The sequence below is a fragment of the Callospermophilus lateralis genome, chromosome 1 (assembly GCF_048772815.1).
Source record: "Callospermophilus lateralis isolate mCalLat2 chromosome 1, mCalLat2.hap1, whole genome shotgun sequence".
NCBI lineage: Eukaryota > Metazoa > Chordata > Mammalia > Rodentia > Sciuridae > Callospermophilus > Callospermophilus lateralis.
In genome coordinates this window covers 47,322,511-47,342,210 of record NC_135305.1, presented here as the reverse complement: position 1 = coordinate 47,342,210, position 19,700 = coordinate 47,322,511, and the positions used below count along the sequence as shown (strand labels likewise).

Below are 19,700 nucleotides of genomic sequence, written 5' to 3'. Positions count from 1 at the left end.
TTTCTTCAATGGTGTGATGCTAGGTAGCATGAGGTTGTAACTAGTTCAACGCCAAAAATACACTGCTACCTTTTAAGACATCTAACTAAAATTTTGAGAGTTTCAAAGAAGTTGACCCTAGGATATATCTCTACATAAATTTGAAAACTGGCTTAGCATAAAACATTTATTTTCAATTAATTTACTGTTTGGGAAAAACTCTAGAAAACAAAATGGAAGAAACCTGCTGGATCTAAAATCCAATTCAATCATAATTCACAATCCCTTGTACTGATTCATTTGGATCCTTAATCTTCTAAACCCAAACTATATTTTATGAACTATTATTCTGAAATCATGTTCCAGGAGTACATGTCTAGGGCCTTGATATGTAAATGAAAAATGTGGTGTATTTCTAAATTCAATTTTATTTGAATGTCTGATTCTATTCTCTGGATCCTCAGGGGTCTGCTATTTGTCTCAGTTACTATTTTTTAAAAAATAATTTCTGGGTCTATAAAAGTCGTCACAAGTTTCTCTTGTTGTATCTAGGGTGTAGAAGAAGAAGGCATATAAATAAAATAATGCAACAGAATTACATATAGTTATAGTAAAGACATATGCATATCATTAATTCCCTGGGGTATCAGGATGGGTTTTGTTTGAGACCAGATTTTGCTATGTTGCCCAGGTTAGTGTGGAACTCCTGGACTCAAGTGATCCTCCCACCTCAACCTCTCAAGAACCTGGGGTTACAGCTGTGGGCCACCAGGCCTGGCTATTCAGGATTGATTTTGAAAAGAAGAAGTTGAATGTAGAAAGTTGAGTATATGCTCCTGAGGTAGGGCAGGGCCACTACTGCACCCTACCTTCATCAGCTCACCAGCTCCCTTGATTGAGTAGAGAAACCAATGGGGTGTAGAGGTTTAATTGCAAGCCACCTGTTTGAGATTTTTTTGGGATCTTTCTTCGCCTCTACATCTATGTCTCACATTTCAGTTCTAGTCCATTTTCTATTGAATCAAATACGTTTAATTCTGATTTTCCTGGTTTCTGAATCTAGCTTATCCATAATAGAATCTTACGATTGGGAAAAAGCATGCTGGTTCTATTTCCCATCATCACTTGACCTTTCTATATCGCATGCTTAGTAACAGGTTTTTCTGCCTCTGTTGAAACAACTTTGATGTCAGGGTCCCTTTTTTTTTTATCTCCCTAAGCATACCTTATTCTAATTTTGGATTTTCTGATGTTAGTTATTTCCTCTACCAAAGTAAGTTCCTTGTAGCCTTTACATTTCTCTCTAAGTCATAACTCCTTGGGACCACACAAAAATATTTATTTTTTCACAGGAAAATAAATGTATATAAGTGTGGACACTGTGGTGTACTGAGACGACTAATCTTTCTTTTCTTTTTTTTTTTTTTTTTTTTTTAGAGAGAGAGAGAGAGAGAATTTTTAAATATTTATTATTTAGTTTTTCGGCAGACACAACATCTTTGTATGTGGTGCCGAGGATCAAACCGGGCTGCACGCATGCCAGGAGAGTGCGCTACCACTTGAGCCACATCCCCAACCCCTGAGACTAATCTTAATGATGGAGTCATGGCTACTCCTTGTGCATGAAGACCCACCAAGAGGGGGCTTCTTTTCAAGTAGTCCCCAATTTGTCTATACTCGGTAAAGTTTGACACCCAGAGCTGGGAACAGAAGGAAACAGGGAGATATACAGATGAGTTTTCTAGGCCATAAAAGATGCCTGTAACTTTATAATAAAAATAACTCATATTTTTATAGTGCTCTCTTTGGGAAGTAGCACAGTATAATGCTGAAAGTGTGGGTTCTGAATTCAGACTCCCTGGGTGGAAACCCTATTCTCAGAACTTACCATCTGAACAATCTTGGGAAAGTCTCTGAACCTCTCTGTTTATCAATTATTACCACCTTAAACATACAGATCATATTAGGACCAACTTCAAGGATACCAAGTACTTCAGCCTGTGCTTTTAAATACAAAGATATTTTCCTACAAAATCACAATGCCATCATCAAAATAGGAAAGTTAACCTTGATACATTACAGCCTACAGGAGGAAATATAGGGCAAGCCATTCATAGCTTGACACATGCCACCCTTTCACTTCTCAAACACACCACCCTTGATCCATCTCAGAGTCCTGGCAACTCATCAGGTTCTTAGGTGAAATATCCACCTCCCTTTTCACCAGCTCACTTCTTTTCTCTTTCTCATACCTCAGGTGAGATGTCTCCCTTTTGGAAAGGCTTTCTTCACCTCAGCTACGCCATAGCCTCACATCATTATGTTTATTCTCTTAGTGGCAATTAACATGTTCTGCAATTATCCCACTTGCTTTTTTGTTTTTGTCTTTCTTTCTATCACAGAATGTAAGTGGAATCAAAGCAGGCACCTTATTCGTCCTTTCAGCTGCTGTAGACACAGGGACTAGTACTGAATGAACAAGCTGAGCACCATCTATAATTATTGTTCTCATTGTTATTAACATTTATTTATCCTTCCTCCTAGTTCTCAGGAGTGTTCTCTGAAGCAGGCAGATAATGAATGCACATTTTCAGAATAACAGAAACATACATCAAAATGCGTTTCACAAATATGAGGGGAAACATGGTCACTAAAATGGACATATCTACCACAGCTCTCCAAACATTTCTCAATAGCTATACAGAATTCAGCTCAATGGAGCATGAAACTGCATTTCATGTGCCCCAGTTTGTTGTATTAGAAAAATTCAGCATGCACATTAAAGGAAACTCATGGTTAGAATCCGAAATGATAGTATTACCATGACATCTATTTAATTCAGGCTGGATTTTGCTTCACAGACAAAAAAAATTCTAACAGAGGATAAGGATCAAAATGTTACAGAGTGACCACACAAATCCTTCTTGCAACATCTCATTTCTACTTACCTTCATCAGAACTGGCAGATGTAAATAAAGGGAAGCACACATTAAATGATATTTTCTGAGACACATGTATTACTTTCTAATCCAAATAATGTAGAATGTGTATAATTACTAATTGAATTACCTTTGTTTTTCAATTAACACCAGAGTAATTCAATAGCTAAAACTAGCGTCATCTGAATCCTGCTTTGATGAGTGCATATTCATGAGTTCTGTGATATTATCTTTCCCATTTTTTATTAAGCAATTAAAATCCACTTGCACTGTCAATATGACAGATCAACACAGGTGACCATGGAGAAACTGCTGAGAAGCTCCGTTTTTGCCATCCTCAACTTATCCTTTTTAAAAAGGTAAGTCCTATTGTTTATTCTATACCTTTTATTTTGAAACAATTTTAAACTTACAGAAAAGGATCAAATACAGAATGAAAACTTATTTCATTGAACAATTGGAAAGGATGGTGCCAATATCTCACTGAGACTGAATATTTGTCAACCTACACATATTAAATACAAGGACATTGTCCTATATAACCACAATACACTCATAAAATTAGGAAAATTAACATAGATATATTAGTGCTTTCAAGTCTTTATGCTTTGTTCAGATATTGCCAACATGTCTCAATAATATCCTTTATGGCAAAAAGATTGCATTTATAACTGGTTGCTTTTAATTGTCATTTCTCTTTAGTATCTTTCAATCTGCAACAGTTCCTATCTTTTCTTTACTTCATGCTGTTGACACTTTTGAAGTCTACAGTTATTTTATAGAATGCTCCTCAGTTTGAGTTTGTCTGATGTCTCCTTGTTATGAGATTCAGGTTCTGCATTTTTATTAGGAATGACACAAAAATGATGCCATTTTCTTCTCTCTGTGCCTCATTTAGTGGCATAGACTTTCTATGTGGACCATTTCCATAGGTATTCACTTTGATCATCATGATAGAAGATATCATGATTTTCTGCTGTACTGTTATTCTTTTTCCCGTGGAAATTAGAAAGGATATTATTGAGACATGTTGGCAATTATCTGAACAAAGCATAAAGGCTTGAAAGCACTAATATATCTATGTTAATTTCTCTAATTTGATGAGAATATTGTGGTTATATAGGACAATGCCCTTATATTTAAGATGCACAGGCTGACAAATATCCGGTATCAGTATTTTGTGGGGAGGTACTTTGAAACTTGTCACTATCTCATTTCTCATCAAGCTCAACATTTTCAATTCTTGATTTGTATTGGTTTGAACCAGGGATAAATAGTTCCTAATCCTCCAGGTTTCCATGAGTCTTTGAAATTCCTCTGAGACTTATAATCTATCTCATCATGTCTGCTGGGGTACTCTTGTGGTCCAGAAAAGGTTTTCTTGTCTGGGGCTATCACTACATATAGGAACATCTGGGAAGGTGCTGAGATCCTTGCTATGGCCAATCAGTGGCTCCACATAGTTGAATGGTTTCCTACATCTTTACAGAATATCAGTTAGATTCTCCTCCCCTATCTCTAGTTAAAAGGAAAATTCTCATTTCAATTCCAGAAGGCTTAACTTTTCCCTACTCATGTGAGGTCAGAACATGAGTATTTCTCAGGCTTCTCTGTCACTAGCAACCAGACCAACATCCAATAGTACATAAGGGTGGGTGGGGTGCAGAACTTTCTGTGAGTAAAGGAGATGTCATCATTAGGGCACAGTGCCTTCTGAATCATTCTCTGAGGGTCTGTGGCTGTGCTTCATGATAATTATTTCACCAAAATAACAATCTGCTTCTTACAAACTTTTGAGAAAAATTTCCTGTCACAAATGCTAATATTCTTCCCAGGGTGGTAGAGAAAAGACAGTCTTTAAACTGCAAGAGATATCTCCTGGCTAAGGAAAGAGACAGAAATCCTCTGCCTGCACTGGACAAGGATTAAAACATTATGCTTGCCTTGCTGCCTCTAGGGTGTCGATGGGAAAAGGTATAAAACACGTGGGAGTAGGTTTGGTTGATTGCAAATAGTAGGAGAACTCAGATGAGTTCAGTAGTTTTTAGGAGTTCCCCACAAGGATCAAGTCATTACTAGGCATGACTCAATTAGGGCTTTTCAAATAACCTGGGGGTATCCTGTGAATTCTCCTAAACCAATGGGAAAAATGGAGTCCAAAGAAGTTTTGTGTGTGTGTTTTTTTTAATGAATTTATAGAGAGGCACATGCCTGTAATCCTAGCAACCTTGTAGGATAAGGCAGGAAGATTCCAAGTTAGAGTTCAGCAATTTAGTGAGACCATGTCTCAAAATAAACAACAAAAGGATTGAAGGTGCAACTCAGTAGTAGAGTGGCCCTGGATTCAAACCCCACTATCAAAAAAAAAAAATTAACAAAATTTTCATTTTTGAAATGTATCAATTTTTACTTAAAATGAGAAAATGGTTGGCCTTTTTTTTTTTTTTTTTGGTACTGGGGATTGAACCCAGGGGCACTTGACCACTGAGCCATATCCCCAGCCCTATTTTGTATTTTTATTTAAAGACAGGGTCTCACTGAGTTGCTTAGAGCCTTGCATTTGCTGAGGCTGGATTTGAACTAGTGATCCTCTTGCCTTTGCCTCCTCAGCCTCCAGGATTACAGGCTTGTGCCACTATGCTCAGCTTGGCTTTAGAATCTTTTTAAATATATATATTTTAGTTGTAGAGGAACATGATATCTTTATTTATTATTTTGTGGTGCTGAGGATTAAACTCAGTGCCTCACATGTGCAAGGCAAGTGTTCTACCACTGAGCTACAGCCCCAGCCTCTTGGCCTTAGAATTTTTATAGTTGTTCATTTACTTATGGTAATGACTTCAATATCAACAATTTTGGAATATCTCCAGAGGAGAGTAGTCTAAAATGAGTGTACTCAACACTTATAAATAGGATGAAACCTCTATGCAACAGAGCTTTACAAGTCACCATGAATCATTTCCTTTTCCCCCAGATATTTTAGAATTAGAGCTCTATGAGGTCCCCTCCTTTCCCCTTTCTGCTGTTCCCTTTCCTCTCTTTCCTTTTTCTGCTAGCAGATAGGAGTATCAATTAAGATGTGTTCAATGAATAAAAAAAAATGAATAAAATTCTCAACAAATTTAGGCTCTAATATCCACTGCAAGATTTTCAAACAAGTCTTCTGCTAAAGTAGTGAACATGACAGATAACTTTTTATGGACAACTATCAATATTTTCAAGCATACCCACCCCCCAGGCTTAGAGACTAATTTCTGAGAAAAATGCTGCCCAATGATGGAAAATGTAATTTGTATGTGTAACAATGAAATCATTTGTCTTCTAGAGTTGACATTATTGGCTTGAAAAGTGATGATTACATGAGTTACTAAACTTCAAACAGCTATTGCAATAAAGAATGTATAACAATGCTTACCAAAACCCAAAATCCAGAAATACTTCAATTCCATTTAAAAAATTTAAAAGGGAACACTACATTACATTACCAAAAGCCAAATGCATTAGGAGAAAAATATTAATAAAACACAGTTTATGAGACCTATTTTACTGAGGTTTAGAGACTTAAAAAAAAAAAAACAAAGGAATACAGGAATGGAAAAAAAAAAAAACCTCAATATTATCAGGACCCAGGACATTTTGGAGCCAAGGAAATAAAAATGACTTTTTAAATGCTTATGAGAAAGAACTTTCCTTTGAAATTGTTAGGATAAATACATCAATGCAGGGTGAAGAGCTTGCAGGCAGACTCACTAATGAGAGACTCCTACTGGACCCACCTCGGCCAGGAACTTCCCTACATAGGCAAAGAGGCTCCATCCAGATGGGAAAATTAATGCAAGTTCATTAACAACTGTTCAAAAACTTACCTGATCTCTTAATAAACAGATAAAAGGCTGTTAGTAACAGATAAAAGGCTCTGAGAAAAAACATTTCACATGTTATTACATATTTTATTATATAAAAGCAATACACTCTATTTTATGTCACTTTAGCTCACTGGGTGGTCTAAAGTGCTGTCATATGAATAAATACATTCATGCATATGTTTTCTCGTTTTTACTCTATCATTTATTCATTTTTCAAATGAATGCCACATAAGCTATGATTGATCTAGATTCGAGATACAGAAATATGAGGCTCCTGAGATTGTAGCATGAAGATCAGCTGAGGACTTCTTAGATATTAAATTTGCAATCTCCATCTCATACTGCTGAATCAAAAATCCTGGAATTCAGGACAGGTAATCTTTTCTTTTCAGTAATCCCTTTAGGTAATTCTGATAATTTCTGAAATTTGGGAACTATTGGTCTAGATTACACACTATCTATATTAGTTTCCTTAACATTATAATTGCTTATTTGGGATTTCAATTTGAAAAGAGGAAGAAACTGTAAAAGTTTAGGAATATTCTAATTAAGAAAATGGAAACTCTAATGTGTAAATACAAAACGTTTTAATAGAGATAGACACAAAAATATTGACTTGATGTGTCTTCATATATTATGGGCAAACATGCACTATACAACTATCTGATACTTTAGCATAAATTTTAACACTATAATCAGATAATAAATAATTTTTCAGTGATAACTTTTACAATCCTAAGATACATGGATTTTAAAATATCTTGTAATCTATTCTAACAGAGTCCACATATGGTGAAAGCTTGCATATAGCTACTTGGCAAAGTTTAATATTTATCTGGCCAACAGATGCTAGCTGTTTAATTGCTTAATATTAGGAAATTGGAAAGTGGTGTGATTATCTATTTAAGGCCAAATATTAATTAGGATCAAATAAATATAGTTCCTTAGATCTCTGTGGTATCTAATCTATATAAATATCTTGCAGTGATAACTCATAAATGATTAAAAGAAGGCCAGATACATTAGAGGAATTTGCATCATATGCCAGAACTTAATTTTCTACTCAATTTACTTTAAAAAATGTTGGTGGCATAAAAACACATCAACAGGACGTAGATTTTAAATCAAGCTTTCTCTCTTGTGCTCAAGCATGAACAGCAATCACCATTAGTGAAAAGAACTGGAGAGCTTTTATAATTTACCTAAATATGCATACTTTGGGGGAAAAGTATCAAAATTAAAATAATAGAATTTCCTTCCTATACATGCTCTGAAATCTCATAAACAGGTCCCAAACTAGCTTTCTTCATTATTTCACAGAAATTAAAGATGAACTTATTCTCCTAAAAAGGGCACAACAGGCGTTGGTCTCTGTAGATGAACTCGTCTCTTTGCAAAGGTGAATGGGCTCTATCAATGGACACTCACATAGAAAATGGTGAACCAGAATGGGGACTCTTTTGAAGAACAGGTCAGTACCTGTCCAATTTGCAGAAGGTTTTGACTTTCAGGGGCATGTTTTGAGAGCAAATCCTGGCCATGGGTTACCTGCATAATTGCTCTGACTTCTTTAAAATCTATACTTTCTGGTAAATGATGTAGAAAATGTAACTGAGCTGCCACTGATTCAGACAATCAACTATGAAAAATTGATTCTCACTGAGCTAGGGTAATGATCCTGGATTTTGAAACTAATGCAAAGTGAGAATATTGCACCACAGCAGAGAAGAAAATCGAGTTGTGTGATACTTTAAGTGCCCTCGGTGGAATCCTGGCTAGATCAAGTCTGAGTAAAATGCAAATGTATAATAATATGGCCATTTCTCTAAAAGAATATTATCTATTCCCATACTAATGAAAATTTATTACCTACTCCTTAAGGACATACATGATTAATAGAGCATTTCCAACTTCATTGATCATTAAAGTCATTCACCTGGTACAGTAAAGCAGAAATAGGACCAGACACAGGATTCTCAGCTACATAAACCAGTACAGGCTGGGGAGCCATGAGACTTGCAGAAGACTTTCTGTGATGAAATACAAATTCTTAAATTGTCCCCAGAGTCAGAACTAATTTAGTTAAGTTTATATTATGTTAACTAGACATTTAAGTTTTCTTTTCCCAAACTCAGTTATAAAGCATTTTTTGTGTTAAAAAAAAATAAAACAAAAACAAAAAAACAAACAAACAAAAAATTAGAAAATTGTGCAAGTAAAAAGGTGAAAATAAAAGACAGAGCCACATTCCCACTTTCCAGAAATGATTGCTCTTAACACATTCCTTAAAAATACACATTGAAGCTGGGCACAGTGGCACATGCCTGTAAACCCAGTAACTCTAAAGTCTAAGGCAGGAGGATCACAAATTTGAAGCCAGACCCAGCAACTTAACCAGACCCTAAGCAACTTGGACCCTGTTTCAAAAAAAAAAAAAAAAAAATAGAGGCTGCAGATGTGGCTCAGTGGTAAAGCATCCTTGGATTTGGTCCTAAAGCCAACTACTACCACCAGCCACAAACACGTGGTGGTGGTGCATGCCTATGATCCCAGAAAGATGGCCAAGTTCAAGGTCAGCCTGGGCAACTTAGCAAGACCCTCTCTCAAAAATAAAAAATAAAAAAGGGTTGGGGATGTGGCTCAGTAGGAGTGTGATAAGGTAAAAAGGGACTATGTTATACACAATGGCTTTGAAGTCAGCATTTTAAAAAAATATCCAAACAAGAATTCAAAGCCTAACAACTTTATGCTTTTTGTTGTCCCCTCCCCCCACCATCACTGAGACAAAAGTAGCAGATACAGCCATACATACAATTCTCAGCATAGTGACCTGGGAGTCAAGACCCATGCCCAGTTTCCAATCCTCTGCTCACTTTGTGATTGAGCAAGTGACTTAATTTCTCTGCTTCTTCATTTATAATTATAACAAGAACACAATCTGCTTTGCAGCTTTGTTCATTCATGCACACACCTTGTTGAGTCCAGAGTAGGGCCACACTCTGAGAAAGGGAAGAGGAATAAACTGTGGAACCAGAAACATCCTGGGTTACAATAAAGATGAGTACATAGGAACAGGACATTAAGGCAAGGGCTCTTCTCCAGCTTGAGGGACAAGAAGCTTCATGCGAAAGAAGTGAATAGGTTTGGTCTTCAGGAAAGACCAAATAATAAAGACCAAATAACAGAGTTGTCCTCATCCTTGTCCTCCTCCTCCTTAACCATTTTATTTATGTATTTATTTATTTTGCAGTGCTGGGGATTTAACCCAGGGCCTGATGCATGCTAAGCAAGCCCTCTACCACTGACCCACACCCCCAGGCTGACACTTGTTTTTGAATTGCAAGAACAGCAGGAGACAGAAGGAAAGATAATTAAGATAGATGGAACAGGATAGCTGGGCAGAAAGAGATCATTACCAACACTATAGGCCGTACTGAAGAGTACTTATTTTGTAAGTGGTAGGGAGCAACTGGAGAGATTTGAATGAAGGCTCATATAGCCCATCTGTACTTTAGAAAGAACCTGGTATAAATCCTCAAAGTGCAGAAGACTTACTCTGCGTTAACTAATAGCATCATTTAGCACTTTATATGAACCAGGCACTATTCTAAGTGCTTTGCAAACACTGACTCATTGAATCTTGGCAGCAGCCTTTGAGGTAAGTACTATTATGATTTCTTTTTACAGATCCGGAAACCTGAGACAAAAGAGGTGACGCCTAAGGTGGAGCCCAGGTTTGAAGCCAAGCAGTTAGACTTTCTGACTCTACAGCCTGTATTTATTCTTACCAAACTAGCAAAATAACTCCCACTAAACCAGCTTCATGACAATATGTCCCTGTCAGTAATCCCTATCTCATGGTGAACTCCCTAAATTTGTGCGACAACATCCATTAGCCCTATCAACATAAAAATCCTCCCCCTTTGAGAGTAAGTAAAAACTGCCATTCCCCTATTTTAGAGACTCTTTGACTAGTTCTTATTCTTTAGTTTATTGCTCAAAATGTTCATGTAAGATCATGCTAGACATCCCTTCAATACAAATAATAATAACTAAATATAAACTTTTAATAACTAAAAGTTAAAGTCATTGCCAATCAAAAAATGGTATTATCTAGAATTTCAGCTAGGATGAGGATACCAGAAAGAATTCATGGGGCCCCAAGGAGCATGTCTTGTCATGTTCTGGTTTTCCGTGCAAAGGCAGGAAGAACACGGCAGATGCTGGAGCCCAGCTGTTTGTGTTTCACCTACACGTCTCAGCACGGCTGCTTTGTTTGCCCCGGCAATCTTCAACTATGTTGACTTAACACTATTTATATTGTAGCTCATTTTAAATTCCATTTCTCAGGGAAACTTCAAAGAAACCGATAAGCTATTCAGCGGTCCTGAACCTCGAGTCACCACAATCTACCACAATGCACATATCACACACTCTTAAGATCACATTTTGTTATCATTAATGTTTACAAGTTTGGGGTTATTTCCTTTCATCACTGTACCCAGAGTCTAGCACAGTGTCTACCTCATGCTATACATCCAATGAGTACTGATCCAACTAATGATCTCAACACTTTAAATTTTCCTTCATTCACAAGTACATAATGTCACTAAGAAAGTGCTGTCAGCTAGTTTTCATTCTGATGATGTTTGAACCTAAAAATCTTCTCAGGAGGATATATGAAGGCACTACATGCATAAATACAACTGGTCTTCAAGAACAGACTTTTGGAGTTTTGTAAAAGGAGAACTACACATAATTTATGAAGAAACAAGAGTGTCGCAACAAGTCTTATGTTCTAGAGATGCTTGTGAAATATTGGAAATACACATGTAGAAGCTAGAAAAGCCATTCACAGGTTATAGGTAATCTAGTTTGGCATACATCAAATTTTGATTTCCCTTTAACACTGATTCTGGGTGGATCATCCTTTGTGCCAATTTCTAGGTGGTAGAGTGCTACAAAACACAGCCTTTTCCTATTTTCCAGTTCTTTAAGATTGATAGCTGCTACTCATATGCTCAAATTTGCTCTGAAGTTACTGTATAATATTTATTTTTTGCATTTCCCTATTTGTTGCAAGAAGGATCTGGGATGCTAATTATGTGCCTAATAGTCACAATTGCTCTCAGGTGAAATTAATTCTGTGCCTCAATGATACTGCAGGAAGTTGTACACTAAATATTTATTTATTTAATACCTACTCTATGAAAGACTCCAGGTATAAGGAAACACTGAAGCAAATTGCCCTAGTAGAAGCTTATGTCTTCTGTTGCCCCACCTTGAATTATTTATTATATATTTACCTAAGAAATATATACACAAATTATTACTGAGATAGTAATATTACTGAGTAGTCAGGACAGTACATATAGAAAGGGGTCATAAGAACATCAGAAAGTATAATCAGGAAAATAAAAACAAATAAAAGTACAAATTAAGAGGCTTGTTTTTCCTGATGAAAATAGGGAAGAGACTGCTCTTTCCTTAAAGTGGTTCCTTTATAAACCAGATCATTGTGAGTTCTTTTACCTCTCTTTGTCATGTATGAAAATCTTCAAAAACTAGATAGGCCTTTTGAATCAAGATGTCTAGGACACTGGAGCCATCTTTTTGAAATCTGAACACCTAGGAAAATGGTGCCCCACTCTATCATTCTTGTGGAAAGGTAGGAGTTTAACTTCTGCATATCACTTGCTCTCATCCATAAAGCTTCAGTCTACTATAAAGATAAGAGATGTGTTTTTCTTTTGGATAGAACTAATATGCCAGCACGGATAGTCACTCCAGGAACTTTGGAAGAACTATGTGTAACTAAAGTCGCTGTCAAATCCTCCTACTTGAGGACTGGTTATTGTTTGTCTCCAAGACATGCATGTAAGGAGTTATAACTGAAGGAGGTGAGATTCCGTTCTGTTTCTGCAGTTTCTTCTGGGATTGCCTCTGGTGTGTAGCACATGTGTTTAATGCTTATCTAATAATAAAACAGTTTTCTTTCGCTACAGCCTTTATGCAAAGGATTGCTGGATTGGAATAAGATTCTGCTCTTCATTACATTTCTCCAACAGAAGATATCAATTGCAGTTACTTCTGGAAGATGAAATCCTAGCTATTCGTTCACGTGTATGTATACATGTACTTATGATTTTTCCTGAATAAGCATGTTTTTGTACTGAGAAATAAGTGTAGTCACTTTTATTGTAGGGAAAAATGTATACTCTACTGACATTTATGATACCCATTAGGAAAGATAAGGGATCAAATCTCCACACTTCATAGGTCTCATCATTCAGGGAAAATGACCAATCAGTCATTTACAGTCTTATCACACTCAGTCCCCATAATCTGTGCATGGTCTCCTCCCTCCATGTGTCTTTAGAAGTAATTCTACTAAATGAGACAGCTGAATAGCATCTCCTAAGGAAATAAAGTTTAGCCACTGAGGACAAGAATATGATTTTAAGTCCAACATTGCTACTTCTTCCTGGAAACTGTCAGTTCTCACTTTGGCCATGGGAGGCTCTTTAATTGACCTGAATTCCTCTACAACTCCATGTGTCTGCTTTGGAACACCCAGCATCGTAGTCTTCCTCCTCCCATTTCTGACTCTTTCAGAAAGAGCCCACAGTTGGTTGGGCTCTTTTGTTTGCAGGACAGATTGTGCAGGCATTTGAGAACAAGGAGGCTCCAGGTGGAGAGTGACCCAGAAGAGCAACCAGGACCATCACAGTGACTCTAAGGTCTGCTCTTCCATCAGCTTCTGCCACCATGTTTCTTCCCCAATCACTGTAACTCTCTCTCTCCAGGACCACCCCCTCCACTGCTCCCCCTATTGCCTTTTCTTTGGTTTCTAGCCTCCATCAGGCCCACTGTTCTCAGGTTCTCAGACACTATTTAATAGTTCTGAACTCTGCTTCTAAGTAGGGTTCAAATTCTCCTGCCTCCCTATAGAACCCTAAACTTGTACAATCTAAGGACTAAATCTCATCTTTTTGCTGTTTAAACTCTCTTGTCTAAGAGTCAGACTTACCATACAGAAAACATAGAAAACTGAAAATGAATTAGCCTTGCACTTGGTCTTTACTGATACAAACAACAGGAGGGTGACACAGGTCAGCTAAAAATTATCCTAAGGGTGTTTTGCCTCAGAGTTTGACACATTTAAGAGAATTTTGTGCAGCAATAAAAAACTGTAGCCTAATCTTAGATGTTTAAATTAACTATTGAATTTTTTTCCCTTTTTCTTTTGCTGAAACATATCTATTTATGAAGTAGATCCTCCAGACTAAGGAATGCAGAGAGTAAAATACAGGATGTCTAGAAAGGGAAGAGGCACAATGCATCCAAATTAAGGCAAAACATTGCAGCACAGACAGGAGAAGCAAACAGGTCTTCTCCTCCTGAGCTGCACAGGACTTGCCCTGTGACTGAAGACTATAAATGCTGCCAGCAGGAGTAGCTATGAGGCTGGACTAGAGAACCACTGCAATTTTAATTTTATTCATGGGGGAAACATATTGGCATAAAGTTTTAACCTTGGGCAAAAATAAGAAATGATTATTTAATTTTTATGCTATTCCACAGCCAGTCTTTATTTTTTCAATCCTGTAAGTGATTAAGTGATGGCTGCAAACAAAAATTCCTAAATATATTAATCAACAAATAAACACGTGTGTGTGTGTGTGTGTGTGTGTGTGTGTTATACATCAAGTTGTTCTGAACTATTTATACATTGTGCAATGGCTAAATCAAGCATACTTATACTTAATTCTTTACCATTTTTAGAAATTAAGAGCACTTGATATTGCTTATTTATTTTCAAGAATGTAAGTTAAGCAAGTAGTGACTTTTGATCATTTATTAAACCCTATTCAGCCTCTACATTAAGGAATACACAGTCATCATGGTTAACATAGGAAAAGTCAGCCAAGAATAGAAATCTTTTTTAAAAAATAGAAATCTTAGGTAAACTTTTAAAAGCATGCAGGTGATAGGAGATACCTGTCCATAATAAGCAGTCGAGCGGATCGACTCCTTTTAGAAACTCTTGACAGACTGTTAGATGCGTCCAGGCTTGTTCAATCTGTTGGGGCTAAAGTTAAGTCACTGAAAAATACTATTCACTTGAATCTGTACATCAGCCCTTGCTCAAAGAGCTCTCCCACAACAATGGCAAGCATGTATCTGACTCATACACAAGTAAGCAGAGCATAATTCCAAAGTTTTTACAGATGAGAAAAGTAAAATGACAAGCCATTAGCAGGCTGATCTGTCTGCAGGTCAATGATGACCAGGAAGCTGGACCCTGAGTGCCATCATGCTCTGATTAGATGTCTGTGAGGTCCTCTAAGAACTCAGCCAAGCAGAGAGCCTATCCTGACAGGTAAAGACATGAAGCCATTGATCTTATCTAACTACTTTGCCTTTCTTAACTAAAACTAATCCAGATAAGATAAAAATATTTTTAATCAATAAATTCGTCAAAAAAAAAATTTGCCCCAAATAAACAGTACACAGCATGAAGTGAGGATCCTGCTCTTATATTCTCAGAGACTTCTACAGCCTCACTTGCAGAGTTAGCCCTGCCCAACAGACTGGTGTATATCTCTCCAGGCCTTTCCTCTATGCCCATAAAAATAACAAAATTTAAATAGAAATGGGATAATTCTATAAGTAGCATTCTAGAGCTTGATTTTATTTTACTCCCAAGTTGGAAATGAAAAAATGAACAATCTGTTTAATATACAGAGTAGTGAATTGAAGAAGAAAATGCAATATGTTTAAAGGATATTTCAGATCCTAGAAGTAAAGAATGGGGTGGGGATGCCAGAAAGCAGCCATTATTCTAAATGAATTCAAATTTTTTTTTGTTACATTTGATCTATTTTCTCCTAGGTCAAGAGAAGAAAAACATTGAACTAACTGTATCCAAAAAAAAAAGGAAAGAGAGAGAGAGAAAGGAAGCCAGCCAAACACTAAATCACACTCTATAGAATCTTATATTATTCATTTTCCATGAGTAGCATCTTCTAGTCATTATCAAGATAGAAAGATTGTTTAGACAGTATATTTTATTTGGGGAAATAATCTGTTTGATATTTACGCCTCCTCATTCTAGGGCTTCCAGCCAATTGCAATGGTGAGTCATATGTGGCCAGGGCAGACACAATTTGTTGTACCCAATGGAACTCTTCAACTAAAACCTAAAAGGTGCTTAGATGTTATAACACTTGAGAATTCATCAGTATAAAATTTTAAATTATGGTTTGCTTTAAAGAATGGTAAAAAAGAAACAATGTCATATTTTATAACTCCAGGAAATAAAGATTATATTTCAATAGGGATTGCTTCTAAGCATGGAGCAAAGTACATCCATTTCTGATGATCTTATCATTGTTTGAGGTTCTAATTAAAGATCTAACAAGTCAAGGAAAAAGAAGATTTTAACATCTTCCATGATAATCTTGAGAATGTGTTTGTGATATTTTTTTTTAAAGAAAAAATACATAGGTTTCCCCCCCCAACTGAATTGTATTTGTTTAGGCATTGTTGTAGACAATATAAAATTACTAAGAATGAAATTTGCTCTCTGAAACCCCTTAAAGGAATGAAGTTATTATGGAAAGAGTCAAACTGAGTACTGACCTTCCCAGATTTACAGTTCACTCTAGTTCACACTGACAATAACCCTGCCTCATCCTCCCTTAAGAACTTTAAAAATGGGATGGTCGTCTCTGTTGACCAACCCTGTCATTTCTTAGCATAATTATAGCATACATCCTGAATAGAAAAGTTGTTTTAATCTACATAAAAAGCACAATTAAACGAGTAATACTTTTCCACCCTCTATTTCACCACATCTAGTAGGGATTTGTATTGTTACTTCACATATTATAATTGTGTAATCTTCCATAAGCAAACTTAGCTGAAATGATTCCATTTAAATAATGCTTAATGCATCACATAATATTTTAAAATGACATGTGGTAGCATGATGAGCTTGCTTCCAAAAAGATGTTATGATGTACTTAGAATTCTTATTAACAGAAGTCTCTATGTACAAATACTCAAGTTCTTTTGCAGCTAATCAAATAAATTTTAATAATAACACAATGCAATAAGTAACACAAATATTTAGCTCACCAAGATAAGACATTACAAATGAAACTGGGACTAAATGTGGTCAAGATCAATGCGCTTGAGCCACTCACAAAATTAATTACGTTTAAAAATCCTAAAACTATTTGTCTTGAAATTTTTTACAGTCCACATAGTTTTTCATTTTCTAGGTGGAATAATAAGCATAGACACTAAAAATACTATCTAACATTAAATGTTTATATTAAAAATGAAAAGAAATAAATTTTATAGTAAATAATTCATACACTATACATTTGGCTTTGGAGAGATTTCTTGAGATAGATACACTTATTTGGATAAAGGATTTTATTTATTTTCTTTATAAGGAAGTCACACTTAGTTGGAGCTAAACAGTTATAAAACATCCTCCTCACTAGTCTCTTCCTAGGATCCTCAAGTATTCTAGGAGTAATTTCCAAACCAATGGGAGACATTAATATACGATGATTTAAAAAAAAATGGTAAGATTTTACCCTCACTCCAACTATGAAACATTTTCTTATGAGACCTTCCATCCCCCTCCCCAGAGCAAATGCTACTTTTAGTTACTCCTTGTTGTAAGTAGATTGTTTCTGAAAGGACCAAAAGAGCAAGATGGTGCAACTTTATTCTAAAGTACTATGTATGCCCAGACCCATTCGAGAAAGCCTGGCCAACTTACAGATGCCATGTATATACTCAGCCCATCCAAAGGAGGAACTCTGTGGCTGAGTCTTCACATAATAAGATACTGTACAGTGGTATGTACTGCTTCCATTGTATCTACTGAAATCCCTGGTGAAACTGCTATCTCTCCTGACTGGATGAGGCACAGCCAGCTGTTCTAGGACTTCAAGCTGTTGAAAAACACCACTACCATCATGCCATTAGTCAACATACATCCACCATCACGTTTGAGAGTTTTGAGAAATGTGACTTTCTCTCCCTAGGATATGGTTCCTCCATATTCTGATTCTAGATTTAGTGATAATAGAGGGTACATTAAAGCTTGATTTTTATTTTAAGCATATATTCCTAACAAATATAATGGTTCTTTGTTTACAGGTTCATTGGTTGGAGAAAACCTGATTTTAGTCCTACCTCTGAAACTAGTGAGTTTGTTAATAAAAATAAACCAGGCTGTGTGGTTAAATAATAAAGCATGCATTCAATCGAATATTAGGCAGACATTAAGTATATTGATCAGTAGGAGTCATTAATAAGATGAAGAATTACTCAAAAACAATTTCAAGAATAAATTGGGTGCATAACCCTATGTATAAAATGATAAACCCAAGATAATAGAAACTTCCTAGAGAGATCTATAATTATTTAAGAGGATATACCTGAAGGAAGTGATATTTATATTTGCTGTTATTCTTGAACATATTTTCTAAATTTTCTACAATGAATACTTATTGCCTTTAAAGTAAGAATAAAAAAGAAAGAAAGAAAGAAAATGCATGCTATCTACAAAAATCATCACACTACTGTGCTTCATCTATGAAATACTGTCCAAATTGGACAGGTTCGTGGTAAAGCCCTTCTAATCTGAATCTATTTTATCAAACCACTCTTATTTCCAATGAATACCCAACTCTAATGCTCAGCACTATCCTAAGGGGGAGTCACTAAATATATTTTGGTTCATCCAGATTCCACCAATGTCCTTTCTATCATGCCCAGGGCTTCTCCTCTTCCCAAGGTTTTGGATCATGGCTTCTGTCTGTAACCATATGTAGCCAACTTCATGATGTTCTAATTCAAGTCTGGTGAACTGACAAAATCATTTTAGACTCTGACTTCAATAAACTCAGCCCCAGTAATTCAGAAGGAAGCTCTTTGTGACAGTCAGAGTCTCATCCACATTTGTTGAATGAGTCACTAACCTGATCATAACAAAAGCAGCTAACATTCTTGATAGCTTTCCATTTAAAAAGAAGTTTGGTGCCAAGTGTTTTACACTTCATTTATCTTTTAATACTCAGAACAAATAGCTTTCCATTGCACAGAAGAAAACAACTGAGCCTCAGGTGGGTTATGGATATTTCCAAAGAGATGTAGCCAGAGGGCCTGGAATTCAGTTCTCTCTGATACCAGTACATTCGACACTACCAAGTGTGCTTAGGGAAATACCATCAGGAATCATTTCATATTTGAGTCATTTTATTAATTAACTGGAATATTGGGTAGCTAAGCTAAACTGATATGTTGAGCTAAAGCATATAATTTCTTTTTAAATCAGGCACAGTGGTACTTGCCTGTAATCCCAGCAACTCAGGAGGCTGAGGCAGGAGGATAGCAAATTCAAGACCAGCCTTTGCAACTTAGAGAACTTCTTGTCTCAAAATAAAAAAAAAAATACAAAGGGATGGGAATGGAGTTCAGTGGTAGAGCACCCTGGGTTTGATCTTTAGTACCAGAGACAGAGGAACAGAGATAGAAAGAAATGTTTTATACATAAAAACAGATATAAAACTATGAGATCCTACTGGATCTCATTTTAAGTAATGTGTTTACCTGTATAGGACCAGCCAATCTCCTCAACAAGTTTTCTGTGTTGTCTGTAATATCCATAAGTCCAATCTACAATCAAGAAAAATCAAGTGATCAATGTGCAGAAAAAATACATGCCCCAAAATTAAAAAATACAAGATACCCAAATTATTTTGCAATAAATGGCTTCATTTATGATTATTTTTTTTCCAGTGTCTCCTGTGAACCCAAACCACCACCATTACAGATATCATTGTCCCTGTTCTGGTAGCTACTGAACATTTAAAGAATGCTAAAGTTT

General features: G+C 36.1%; 1 protein-coding gene across 1 annotated transcript in view; it reads right to left on the bottom strand.

The window, feature by feature from the left end:
* Positions 1 to 19,700, bottom strand: part of Ptprz1 (protein tyrosine phosphatase receptor type Z1) — a 175,390-nt gene that overhangs the window by 98,434 nt on the left and 57,256 nt on the right. Inside the window, exon 3 of the mRNA XM_076853511.2 lies at positions 19,424 to 19,489. Within this exon, the coding sequence (XP_076709626.2) occupies positions 19,424 to 19,489 (66 nt within the window). The remainder of the gene's footprint in view (positions 1 to 19,423; positions 19,490 to 19,700) is intronic.